At 31.7% G+C, this 13400-nt stretch overlaps 1 protein-coding gene across 34 annotated transcripts in view; it reads left to right on the top strand.

Moving 5' to 3' along the window:
- The window catches only part of LOC139521209 (high affinity cAMP-specific and IBMX-insensitive 3',5'-cyclic phosphodiesterase 8B-like), a 136496-nt gene that overhangs the window by 102560 nt on the left and 20536 nt on the right, over nucleotides 1-13400 (top strand). For 23 of the 34 annotated variants that reach the window (XM_071314597.1, XM_071314594.1, XM_071314593.1 and 20 more), the window contains 6 exons: nucleotides 1591-1758; nucleotides 3138-3278; nucleotides 4248-4336; nucleotides 4937-5025; nucleotides 10856-10935; nucleotides 12111-12284. In XM_071314597.1, the coding sequence (XP_071170698.1) occupies nucleotides 1591-1758; nucleotides 3138-3278; nucleotides 4248-4336; nucleotides 4937-5025; nucleotides 10856-10935; nucleotides 12111-12284 (741 nt within the window). Of the gene's footprint in view, nucleotides 1-1590; nucleotides 1759-3137; nucleotides 3279-4247; nucleotides 4337-4936; nucleotides 5026-5484; nucleotides 5506-10855; nucleotides 10936-12110; nucleotides 12285-13400 lie in introns of all 34 variants that reach the window. The other 11 variants (XM_071314590.1, XM_071314582.1, XM_071314586.1 and 8 more) reach the window with 1 other exon arrangement.

The following is a 13400-nucleotide window of genomic DNA, read 5'->3' as shown; positions in this document are numbered from 1 at the left end:
GTTGCCTAAATTTCTTGTTTCATTAGCAGTACTCATCCAAAACCATGGAACATTGTATGTAGTTTGTATTGAGTTTTTGTCAAAAAACAGCTCGTAAGATTCAACTACATTAATGTTTAGCTTGTCGTATGTCTTAAAGCCTTAAATTACACATTACGAGAACATTTAAACCTGACAGCTTCATAAATATGTATTTGTCTTGTCAGATCTTATAATGGCTGTGATGTATTGATCTGAGAAGTAGGTTTATAGATGATATATCAGATTAACTAGTCCTATACTTGTCAACAACGCTCATTTCATGAAAGATACACCATTAATTATCTACTGATTCAACATCTCTAATCATGACGTGCATTCAAACTAATTAATATGATTATGGATCTATATTACAGAATGTTTCTATTTGGTATATTCATTTTGAAGTCAAAACCAAGCCTTTCTGTCAAAAGCCCTAATTAAATTCTCGTCATCTAATCTATAGAAAGCTTACTTATTATGTACATCACAATCGAATAGTCAGATATCCAATTCTTCTACCATTTCATTAAGACCCTGCTTGGATAGGCAAATTAGAAGCACGTATATTAAAACGTACTAAGCCCATAGATGTCTCTTTGTATTAAGTTTTATGCATTTTTCAAATTGTCAACATTTTGTTTAAATTAATTTTGATTAAGGTAATTTAAAAACATTGTACTCCATTCAGATTTAGACTAATACTTTGGTATTGGAAGAGGTCCAAAGAAGTAAACATGTTAGTAGTTGATCAATAAATAACTTCTTATATATACTGAATGGGAAAGACTTTAGACGTAATATACAAAGGAGATTTAATTACAAAATTAAGAATACCTCAACAATACGCAATTAACATTTTACAATAAAACATATACTGTTTGAAGAATGGACAAAAATGAGAGTTAGATTATTGCTATTTCAGAATAGTCTGCATACAGAAAGGCTCCGATATGAAGACCATACTTTGATCTATAAATTTTCTTTTACAAATTGCGACTTGGATGGAGAGTTGTCTCATTGGCACTCATACCATATCTTCTTGTATCTCTTTTTGTATCAGATATCAGAATGTGACTTCTCATTATTGCGATAATCACCCAGTCTCATTATTCACATCAATGAAAACCTTGTAATAGTTTCAAATCAAATCAAATCATTTTATTGGTGTAAAATTCAAATATTGTTTCTGAATTAATAGTATGCATGAATTAAAAATCAGGTCAGTAATCATTGTTTAATGGCAGTCTAGACAGATTGGTCTTAATCTACCTCCTAAGATTTAGATGGACTATTATTGGTCAATAGCTGTATAGGTGTACATCCTCTAAAGTCATACCAGGAACTAAAAGATATTGAACCATTAGCTTTGCATACTAATTGGTCTTAAACAGGACTAGAAGAGTCTTCTTTACGATCATGAGGTCAATATGACTTACTATTCATGCTTCACATCATTCTGTGATATATGGCTACATCTCTATGTAAGATTATTTATATGATGTATTGTTATTATTACTAAATTATGATTGACCTAGTAAAAATTATAAAATGACATTTGTTCTTTTACAGAGAATTGTTGAAAGTCCAAACATTAGTATGTGTATGAATGAATTACTGACATTAGAATATGGTGAAGTACAATCCCGGTTAAAGCTCAGTGCTTGTAAAGCTGTCTTCTCAGCTCTTGATAATGTCTCAGACGCTGTAGAAATCTCGAGTGAGGACCATGAGGTTCAGGTGAGAGCTTGAACTACTAAACAGATTCATTATAGGGCTTGTAGAAAACGAGTGATTCACTCTGAATTGTGTATAAAAAGAGTTTTACAGTGTGTATAAATACAGTCTTCATGCTTAACCACAAGTCTTAGTATTGGCTTGTAAAATTCTTCTCTACAAGCCTACAGAATCCAACTAAAATTCTAAAAGATTGAGCTTCTGGCTTGTGGACTCAAAAGTTAAGTGAGGATGGCTGTAAATGGAATGATTCATTCTAAAGTCTGTATAAATAGAGTGATTCATTCTAAAGTGTATACAAATAGAGTGATTCATTTTATAGTGTGTATAAATAGAATGATTCATTTTATAGTGTGTATAAATAGAATGATTCATTTTACAGTGTGTATAAATAGAGTGATTCATTTTATAGTGTATACAAATAGAGTGATTCATTTTATAGTGTGTATAAATAGAATGATTCATTTTATAGTGTGTATAAATAGAGTGATTCATTCTAAAGTGTATACAAATAGAGTGATTCATTTTATAGTGTGTATAAATAGAGTGATTCATTTTATAGTGTGTATAAATAGAGTGATTCATTTATTTTGTGTCCTTGTATAAATAGAGTGATTCATTTTAGAGATTTCATGAGTAGAGTGATTCATTTTTTTGCTTTTATGAATATAGTGATTCGATTTAGAAATTTCAAGAGTAGAGTAATTCATTTTTGTGCTTGTATGAATAGATTGATTAATTTTTCAGAGATTTCAAAAATAGAAGGATTCTTTTTTGTGCTTGTATAAATAGAGTGATTCATTTTAGGGCTTGTATTAATAGCTGGAATTTCTCGCTGCATTGAAGACCTGTTGGTGACCTTCTGCTGTTGTCTGTTCTATGGTTGGGTTGTTGTCTCTTTGACACATTCCCCATTTCCATTTTTAATTTTATGATTCATTTAAGGACTTGTATATATAGAGTGATTCGTTTTAGGGCTTGTATAAATAGAGTGTTTCATTTAAGGACTTGTATATATAGAGTGGTTCGTTTTAGGGCTTGTATAAATAGAGTGTTTCATTTTAGGGCTTGTATAAATAGAGTGGTTTATTTCAGAGCTTGTATAAATAGAGTGCTTTATTTTAGGGCTTGTATAAATAGAGTGTTTCATTTTAGGGCTTGTATAAATAGAGTGTTTCATTTTAGGGCTTGTATAAATAGAGTGCTTTCAATTTTGTATTTGGTTTGTATAAATAGAGTGATTAGTTTTACTGCATGCATGAATAGAGCGATTCCTTTTAGGGCTTGTTTTAATGGAGTGATTCACTGCACGGATTTTATAAATAGATTGATTCAGCCAAAATTTTAGAGAGTTAATGTTGATTTGTTTTATTATCTTTCAGTATGTAAATCATGCCTTTGAAAGGCTAACAGGATATAGTAGTGAAGAAGTTTTAGGAAAAAACAGTTCAGAAATAGTCAAAAATGACCGTAACCGACCCGATCTCAATGATACCATAAATAGCCAGCTTAAAAAGGGAAAGGTAGGCAGTAATTCAACCACATACAATTTCTACTCTTTGATACTTATTGTAATTCTGTCATTTACCAACAAAAAAATTACTGTTAGTTACAATTATTAGAGCTAATTTTCTAATGCATGTAGAGCAAGACTTTGGTTAGCTTGCTTGCTTTGTTTGTATATTGTACACTTTTGTAATTTTAATTTGGATAACGTCCAGTAAAATTAAATATGACATTTACAGGTTTTTAACTATTCCTATATATATTGTTTGAAGATCTCAATCTTAACCCCAAAGCTTGAACAAACATTTATACAAACTAAGCAAGCAAGCCAACCAAACTTATAAACAACAAGCATGCGAACAATAAAAGTAACAAGTTATGAAAAAAAGAGCTCACAAACAGAGTCAGTTTATACAGCATGTGTTCATACAAAAGAAAAAGCAAACAGTTAAGGATCTTGTAGACCAACTGTTATTTGTTTTACACTTTTATTCTCAGCTATAAGAGATCTTAGACCTAACCAAATGAAAACATTAACAGAACTGTTGATTACATACACAAGTGAAAACATTAACAAGCTGTTGTTAACCTAAACAAGTGCAGACACTAATAGCTTTATTACAGCTCTATTGTTGACTTACACAAGAGAAGACACAAACTGCTCGTTTGTTTACATATGTGAACGAAAAAAGGAAAATTACAAAAATACTGAACTCCGAGGAAAATTCAGAACGGAAAGTTCGTAATCAAATGGAAAATCAAAATTTCAAACACTTCAAACGAAGGGATAACAACTTGAACTGTCATATTCCTAACTTGGTACAAGACATTTTTAGCTGATATGTATGTACACACAAACAGTTTTTAAATTTATTCATGAAATGCATTTTTTTTTATTTCCTGAAAAAAACTTTTATTTACTTATTGAAAACTTCATGTTTAAAGAATTAAAACTTCCATTTTTCTGATATTCTTTATTTTTTCAGTACTGGGATGGTATTTACCATACAAGAAGGAAAAGTGGTGAAATCTTGCCTAGTCACTGTCATATCTGTCCAGTTCTTGGACAAGGGGGGTAAGTCATTACTTTGAACTGGTGAAATCTGTTGTAGTTCTTGTCATATTTTAATATTCATGTTAAATTTTGGGAGATACATGTACAAGTAGTCTCTAATGATAAGATGATGAATCTTGTATTAGATTAATTAAACCATTACTGGTCTTGGAGAAGTGCAAATTTCCAATCATTGGATCACTGGCACTCCAAACCAATTCAGGAACTTCTTTGAACAACAAGCTGTTAAGGTGAATGTCTATGAAAATTAGTGCTACATTGTTTGACCTGCAGGGAGAAATTGATATAGATATCCTGCTTTTAAAATAAAATTTAAGATGTTTGAAAACCTTACTGAAAATAAAATGAATTAAGGTGCTGTATCTAAAAGAAATGTAAACTTTGCATAATAAGTTTTGCACCTGACAGCTGGACGAGCAGAAAGCACTTTAAAAGTTCACATGATTACATTTTTTTATATTTTCTCTTACATCATTAAGTAAACTTACTTTATTTTCATTTTATTCATAATTTCTTTTGTAGAAAAACATGTTTTGATTGGAATAACCATCACCCATTGCAAATTATTATTATTATTGTTTTTTTTTGTTTTATTTACAGGAAAATATCACATGTAATATCAATAAAGAATTCAACCACAGATACCTCACATATTTTAAAAGAAAGTACAGAATTTAATTTAGTTAATGGTAAGTGTTATCAGTAGATGTTACAGGTGGCAAGAAATTTATCTAAATATTTCAAAATCGTGTATACAAGTTAAAAAAAAGGCAAATACTGCTAATTTTGTTTTTACAAAACTGACTGCATAACATACAATATATAAGAAAGTTGCAAGCCTTGATGAAGATGTGGTATCGTTGGGTATCCAAGGAAGAAATTATACCTTGGAAACCTATTAGATAATTTATACTTGTTCTCACTTGAACAATCTACACTGCTAAAACATAGTCTAAGATCCATTTTTCCTGAATGAAAACAGAACTTTACTTTCATTTTCAAAATAAAGGTGATATAAAAAGGGTTGTTAATGGCAATGAATGAAGGGCGTTGATAGTTTTTTAAAGTCTCAAAATTGAAACCATAATAAATCTCGTTGAAAGTCTTGTCAAAAAAGGGAATTGATTGAGTTTTGTAACTATTTACAGGAAGGTTATCTAGACAGTCTAGTAAGTTATTTGTTTTTTGCTGTGAGCTACATATTGGAAAAAACACATTTTTTTTGGAAGTTGTGATATCAGATATAAATTGTGCCAAATATTACATGAAATTGATAAATATTTTTATTCATGTGTTGATTATTGTATGATCTTGTATATGGTGTGTTGTCATAGTGTTCCTTTGATCCCATATGTCCGTCTTCCACCGATTGTCTGTAGTCATATATCTGTCTGTATGTATTGTACCATCAGCTTTTGTCAGTATGTCTGTTGGCTTCAAGTGAAGAGGAGGAATAGAAGACGTTCATCTTGTCCTGTTAGTTGACTCTCTTTGGGGTTACCTCTCGTCCTGATCATCATGCATGAAATATTTGCCACTGGAAGTTAATCAACCAATTATCAATCAATCAATCATTTAGGGGTACCAGAGTACAAATCATTTACTGAGATTTCAATTTGTTAAAAAACAAATACCGTAGTTGTGATTTTGTGAATGTTGTCTGATGTGGTACATTGTTGTTTGTATATTACTTCCTGGTAAAACCAAAAGTAATTATTTACTCATTGGTTGTCATTGGTAGATTTAGAGGGGGCCATGCTCCCTCTTTTCTTTGAAAAATTTGGTTGATTATTTAGGGAATCACTGAAGAGTGACCTGACTGGGCTTCCTCGTAGGTAGTCAGTACATCCACCACTGGTTGTTAATTCTGGCTGCACATGTAGTAAAATGTCTTCTCTTCAGCTATTCACTTTTCCCACTAGGATTATAAATTGTGATTGTTACCTCTCTGATTTGTATAATTCATGTCTGATTTAGGGGTGGTGGGGGGAAGGGGGTTCCCAAACCATGAAAAGGGGGGTTCCAACTTTATGTCCCCTTTCAAATGCATTGATGGTCCATAAATAAAGGGGGGTTCAAACCACCAGACCCCCCATCCCCCGGGTCCACTACTGTATCTATCAGTGAGCAACAAACTGAACCAGTATTGGACAATCACAAGCACTTAGTTCCACCTTATGTAATACATATAAAACTCAGGTGTTTAATCAATAAGGAAAACTAAGATGTCTGTCATATAAGTGTTTCTCTTAAACATAAACATTTTTTTACCTACTGTTGGAATTTGTTATTGATGCTTATATCATTCTTGGTCATTATTATCATTAGAACCATTCTTTGATGTTTTGATTTTGTACTAATTGTTACCATGGTAATTAATTAAAAGTATAAAAGTGTGGATTTAATTGTTGTATTTCTTTTGTTTTTTATTACAGTTCAATATTTTGTGGTTTAATCATGCTTTCCTATTTGTCAAATTGACAGTTTTATTTCAGATTAATGCTAAAATTACTTAGGTTTATTAAACAATTATAAAAACATCAAAAGCATGAATATATATATAAGTAAAACACACAAATAACTTTGAAAAACATCTGATTTTGTTATTGCTACTTCTGAACAACATTGATGCAGAGAAACTTAAAAGAAGTTATGGTATAATGCATTGTTTTAATTGGCTGACTTTTGGTGTGTATTTGTTTTGTTACCAGCAGTTTGTTCTTGTTAACTGTTGAAAGAATTTCTTTGCAGTACAATGTATATCATGGATGGTATTGCCTTAATATTTTTATAATACATGAAAAAATGTGATGATATTTGAGTTTTAACTGTAATTTAAAAATCTTGCAACTTGAAATGGAATTACCAAAAGTGCTACTTGTTTTTATTTTTAGCTCACCTGGCCCGAAGGGCCAAGTGAGCTTTTCCCATCACTTTGCGTCCGGCGTCCGTCGTCCTGCGTCCGTCGTCGTTAACTTTTACAAAAATCTTCTCCTCTGAAACTACTGGGCCAAATCAAACCAAACTTGGCCACAATCATCATTGGGGTATCTAGTTTAAAAAATGTGTGGCGTGACCCGGTCAACCAACCAAGATGGCCGCCACGGCTAAAAATAGAACATAGGGGTAAAATGCAGTTTTTGGCTTATAACTCAAAAACCAAAGCATTTAGAGCAAATCTGACATGGGGTAAAAATGTTTATCAGGGTAAGATCTATCTGCCCTGAAATTTTCAGATGAATCGGTCAATCGGTTGTTGGGTTGCTGCCCCTGAATTGGTAATTTTGAGGAAATTTTGCTGTTCTTGGTTATTATCTTGAATATTATTATAGATAGAGATAAACTGTAAACAGCAATAATGTTCAGCAAAGTAAGATCTACAAATAAGTCAACATGACCAAAATGGTCAGTTGACCCGTTTAGGAGTTATTGCCCTTTATAGTCAATTTTTAACCATTTTTCATTAATTAAAGTAATCTTTTACAAAAATCTTCTCCTCTGAAACTACTGGGCCAAATGAATCCAAACTTGGCCACAATCATCTTTGGGGTATCTAGTTTAAAATATGTGTGGCGTGACCTGGTCAACCAACCAAGATGGCCGCCACGGCTAAAAATAGAACAAAGGGGTAAAATGCAGTTTTTGGCTTATAACTCAAAAACCAAAGCATATTGAGGAAATCTGACATGCATGATGGGATAAAAATGTTTATCAGGTCAAGATCTATCTGCCCTGAAATTTTCAGATGAATCGGTCAATCGGTTGTTGGGTTGCTGCCCCTGAATTGGTAATTTTGAGGAAATTTTGCTGTTTTTGGTTATTATCTTGAATATTATTATAGATAGAGATAAACTGTAAACAGCAATAATGTTCAGCAAAGTAAGATCTACAAATAAGTCAATATGACCAAAATGGTCAGTTGACCCGTTTAGGAGTTATTGCCCTTTATAGTCAATTTTTAACCATTTTTCGTAAATTAAAGTAATCTTTTACAAAAATCTTCTCCTCTGAAACTACTGGGCCAAATTAATCCAAACTTGGCCACAATCATCTTTGGGGTATCTAGTTTAAAAAATGTGTGGCGTGACCTGGTCAACCAACCAAGATGGCCGCCACGGCTACAAATAGAACAAAGGGGTAAAATGCAGTTTTTGGCTTATAACTCAAAAACCAAAGCATTTTGAGGAAATCTGACATGCATGATGGGATAAAAATGTTTTTCAGGTCAAGATCTATCTGCCCTGAAATTTTCAGATGAATCGGTCAATCGGTTGTTGGGTTGCTGCCCCTGAATTGGTAATTTTGAAGAAATTTTGCTGTTTTTGGTTATTATCTTGAATATTATTATAGATAGAGATAAACTGTAAACCACAATAATGTTCAGCAAAGTAAGATCTACAAATAAGTCAACATGACCAAAATGGTCAGTTGACCCGTTTAGGAGTTATTGCCCTTTATAGTCAATTTTTAACCATTTTTCGTAAATTAAAGTAACCTTTTACAAAAATCTTCTCCTCTGAAACTACTGGGCCAAATTAATCCAAACTTGGCCACAATCATCTTTGGGGTATCTAGTTTAAAAAATGTGTGGCATGACCTGGTCAACCAACCAAGATGGCCACCACCGCTAAAAATAGAACATAGGGGTAAAATGCAGTTTTTGGCTTATAACTCAAAAACCAAAGCATTTTGAGGAAATCTGACATGGGATAAAAATGTTTATCAGGTCAAGATCTATCTGCCCTGAAATTTTCAGATGAATCGGTCAATCGGTTGTTGGGTTGCTGCCCCTGAATTGGTAATTTTGAGGAAATTTTGCTGTTTTGGGTTATTATCTTGAATATTATTATAGATAGAGATAAATTGTGAACAGCAATAATGTTCAGCAAAGTAAGATCTACAAATAAGTCAACATGACCAAAATGGTCAGTTGACCCCTTTAGGAGTTATTGCCCTTTATAGTCAATTTTTAACCATTTTTCATAAATCTAAGTAATCTTTTACAAAATCTCCACTGAAACTACTAGGCCACAATCATCTTTGGGGTATGTAGTTTGAAAAATGTGTCCGATGACCTGGCCATTCAACCAAGATGGCCGCCACGGCTAGAAATAGAACAATGGGGTAAAATGCAGTTTTTGGCTTATAACTATGAAACCAAAGCATCTAGAGCAAATCTGACAAGAAGTTAAATTGTTAATCAAGTCAATATCTATCTGCCCTGAATTTTTCAGATGAATTGGACAACTGGTTGTTGGGTTGCTGCCCTCCAATTGGTAATTTTTAAAGAAATTTTGCCGTTTTTGGTTATCTTGAATACTATTATAGATAGCGATAAACTGTAAACAGCAATAATGTTCAGCAAAGTAAGATCTACAAATAAGTCAACATGACCTAAATGGTCAATTGACCTCTTAAGGAGTTATTGCCCTTTATAGTCAATTTTTAACAATTTTCATTAATTTGGTAAATTTATGTAAATTTTTACCAAATATAGTTCTCTGTTACTAATGGGCAAAGTTCATTATAGATATAATTGTAAGAAGCAAAATCGTTCAGTAAAGTAAGAACTTCAAACACATCACCATCACCAAAATACAATTTTGTCATGAATCCATTTGTGTCCTTTGTTTAATATGCACATAGACCAAGGTGAGCGACACAGGCTCTTTAGAGCCTCTAGTTTGTAAAGTACTGTACTAGCTTTTGAATAGTGCACTTTCCCATTTGTCAAAGGTGTCACTTATGATAGAAATAGAAAAAAGAATAAAAGTCACACATTTAAATTTAAATTACATAAACAGTTTGCTAAATATGACATCAGGTGCTGAATGGATTTGTACTGCCATAAAATATACTAAGGTTAACAGGGATTTTTTCGTCAGTGTACATTTTTAAAATTGTTTGTTTTTTTCCATGTACTTAGTTACACCAATTCTTTTTAAATGTATGCTACAAAGACTTCCAAACGTTGGCGTCTCTCAGTCAAAAGTTATCAATTTATCTAATATTGTTCTGAAACCATTCTTGTAAATAGATGAAAAATCCTTGGAAACCCTTGCAGATTTATTTTATAAGAGGGATAATCCTAAGTTTTAAACTACTTAATCTGCTGCCAATCAGTTTAAAAACTATTTAAGGAATGACTGCAATACTTTTTCTGTCTATAAAGAAATAACATAAAAAATGTTGTGCATACTGAATAACGCGTGTAGACTGACAAAATATTACAGTTATTTCTTGTAATTTAATTCTAAATTTCGTTTTAAACCGTCTTAAATCATGAAAAAACGTTGATGACGTCATGGTCACATGACAAAATTGTGTCTATGATATGATAAACAAAACGACGTCAGCCAATCAGAAGACACATTTCATCCAAAATTAAATTATTTACAAATGCATCTATTAACATATTTGCATTGTATTGTTTATTTAAAAAAATACTTAGTATTTAATATTTTTTGGTACAGTTACAATGTGTTTCGTGGATGTTTAATTTGTATTTTTATTTCTCAGGTGGATTACATGGCGTTCCACGGAGGAAAGAATCTATAGCACGGATCCACTCAATGACTATAGAAGCTCCTATCACAAAGGTAGTAATATTCTCAATGTTAGCTCCTATCACAAAGGTAGTAATATTCTCAATGTTAGCTCCTATCACAAAGGTAGTAATATTCTCAATGTTAGCTCCTATCACAAAGGTAGTAATATTCTCAATGTTAGCTCCTATCACAAAGGTAGTAATATTCTCAATGTTAGCTCCTATCACAAAGGTAGTAATATTCTCAATGTTAGCTCATCACAAAGGTAGTAATATTCTCAATGTTAGCTCCTATCACAAAGGTAGTAATATTCTCAATGTTAGCTCCTTCACAAAGGTAGTAATATTCTCAATGTTAGCTCCTATCACAAAGGTAGTAATATTCTCAATGTTAGCTCCTATCACAAAGGTAGTAATATTCTCAATGTTAGCTCCTATCACAAAGGTAGTAATATTCTCAATGTTAGCTCCCATCACAAAGGTAGTAATATTCTCAATTTTAGCTCCTATCACAAAGGTAGTAATATTCTCAATGTTAGCTCCTATCACAAAGGTAGTAATATTCTCAATGTAATTTCTGTTACAGTGAAAAAAAATGTTTTAAAAGATCAAATTCTAATAAGAAATAGGGGTTATTCACAACACTAAAAAGGCTTTCAACTGTCACTTAAATTGTAAAGATAAAAAAAACTTTGCAGGTTGCTTTCTACAACATTCACAATTCTTTAAAACAACAGAAACCTGAATATTTAAAATTGAGTCTTTTTTTATAAGTCATCAAAATTTGTACCATGAACATTAATTTTGATGAATCTGCAGTTTGATATACCTGTTTGAAATGTCTGTTTATGAGAAAGATGATCTAAAAAAATGTATCAACCTCAGTTGGTCATATACATACTTGATTTGTACTAATAATTTTTTATATACTGTTAGAAACATTATTTTTTTTGTGGAGTTAAAATTTTGTGGTTTCCAGTAAATGCAAGTGATATTATATGTAGGTTAAATTTTTCGTGGAGGTTTTAATTTTAAAGATATATTATCTCCACAAAATAAATGAAATTAAATCCTCCACGAAAATGTCTGCTTTTACAGTATATGTAGATCTGCTTCAGTTTGGTCGACAAATTATCTACCGAATTGAGTTATATGTAGATCTGCTTCAGTTTGGTTGACAAATTATCTACCGAATTGAGTTCAAATGATATTTTTTTCTGATTTTAGGTGATTAATATAATAAATGCGGCTCAGGAAAGTAGTCCAATTACTGTTGTACAGGCGTTGGATAAGGTGCTAGAAATTCTACGAACCAGCGAACTTTACTCACCATACTTCGCACAACAAAACATGAAAGATAATGATCCTATGACTAGTGATTTAGTCAGTGGGCTCGTCTCAGTAAGTTTACTATTCTTTCTTTTGTGTATCTGACCTAGTCCATGGGGCTCGTCTTGGTTGGTTTTATTTACAATCGGACTTAATCCAGTGACTAAGTCAGTGGCCTTGTCTTGGTAGGTTCAATTTTCTAACTTTTATACATCTGACATTCTTCTAGTGACTGATGGTTTAGTCAGCTTATATATGTTGATAGGTACATTTGCTACATATACAAATTATATCTTTAGGAAATAATAAAGATATAAAAAAAACTTCTTTACTTTGCATTCATAGTTAAGCTGAAGTAATCATTGGAACCTTTGGGATAACACATCTTTGTTCTTAGAAAATAGTGTACACAAAGTCATATAATGTTTTAAGCCTTAGAAAAGGGTGGAGGGCTCCTTTTTGCAAAAGTGCAAAATTTGTCTGTTACATTGGAGAGTGTGTTAAACTATTACAAATATGTGAATTCATGTAAATAAATACATGTAAATTCTTGAAAAAGTTAAGGTTCTATCATTCAGATCTCTCTACAAATTAGGTACACAACTGCATAAAGGTAAAATAAGTGATTATTTTGCATTTTTTTTTTAACATTTCACAAATGGAATGGGTTTTTAATCACTTCTGTAATTACCATAGTATTGATATTTCTCAGATACTTTTATTAAATAAAAACAACATTGTCTGCAATATGTTGTTCACAATGTGTGATATAATAGTGATTTACTTACAAATCTATTTCATAGTCTACATTACTCTTAAGGTTAATAAATGTATGACAATATTATCTAGAACTCTATTGTAAAATACAATCAAGCTTCATTTTGTGTGATATAAATCCTTTTGATGTATAACTTTTATGCTTTTGATCACAATCTAGAATGGACATAATTATAAGAAAATGATAAAATATGAAACCTCCTTGTTTGAAGAATTAATGGTTAAAACTGATTTTATTGAGTGCAGTTTGTCTTTAAACAGTGAATGAAATTAAATGTTCACATATAAGACAGCTTGGTTGTCATGTCATATGTTCTAGTATCAGGTTCAATACAGAAGGTTGGCTCGATTTAAGAACTCAAACCAATTTAAGCTTAAATATTGTTTAGAAAGATGACCCATAATAAGAAC

This window comes from Mytilus edulis, chromosome 4, assembly GCF_963676685.1.
Source record: "Mytilus edulis chromosome 4, xbMytEdul2.2, whole genome shotgun sequence".
In the NCBI taxonomy this organism is placed as follows: Eukaryota; Metazoa; Mollusca; class Bivalvia; order Mytilida; family Mytilidae; genus Mytilus; species Mytilus edulis.
This window is presented reverse-complemented; position numbering and strand designations above follow the sequence as displayed.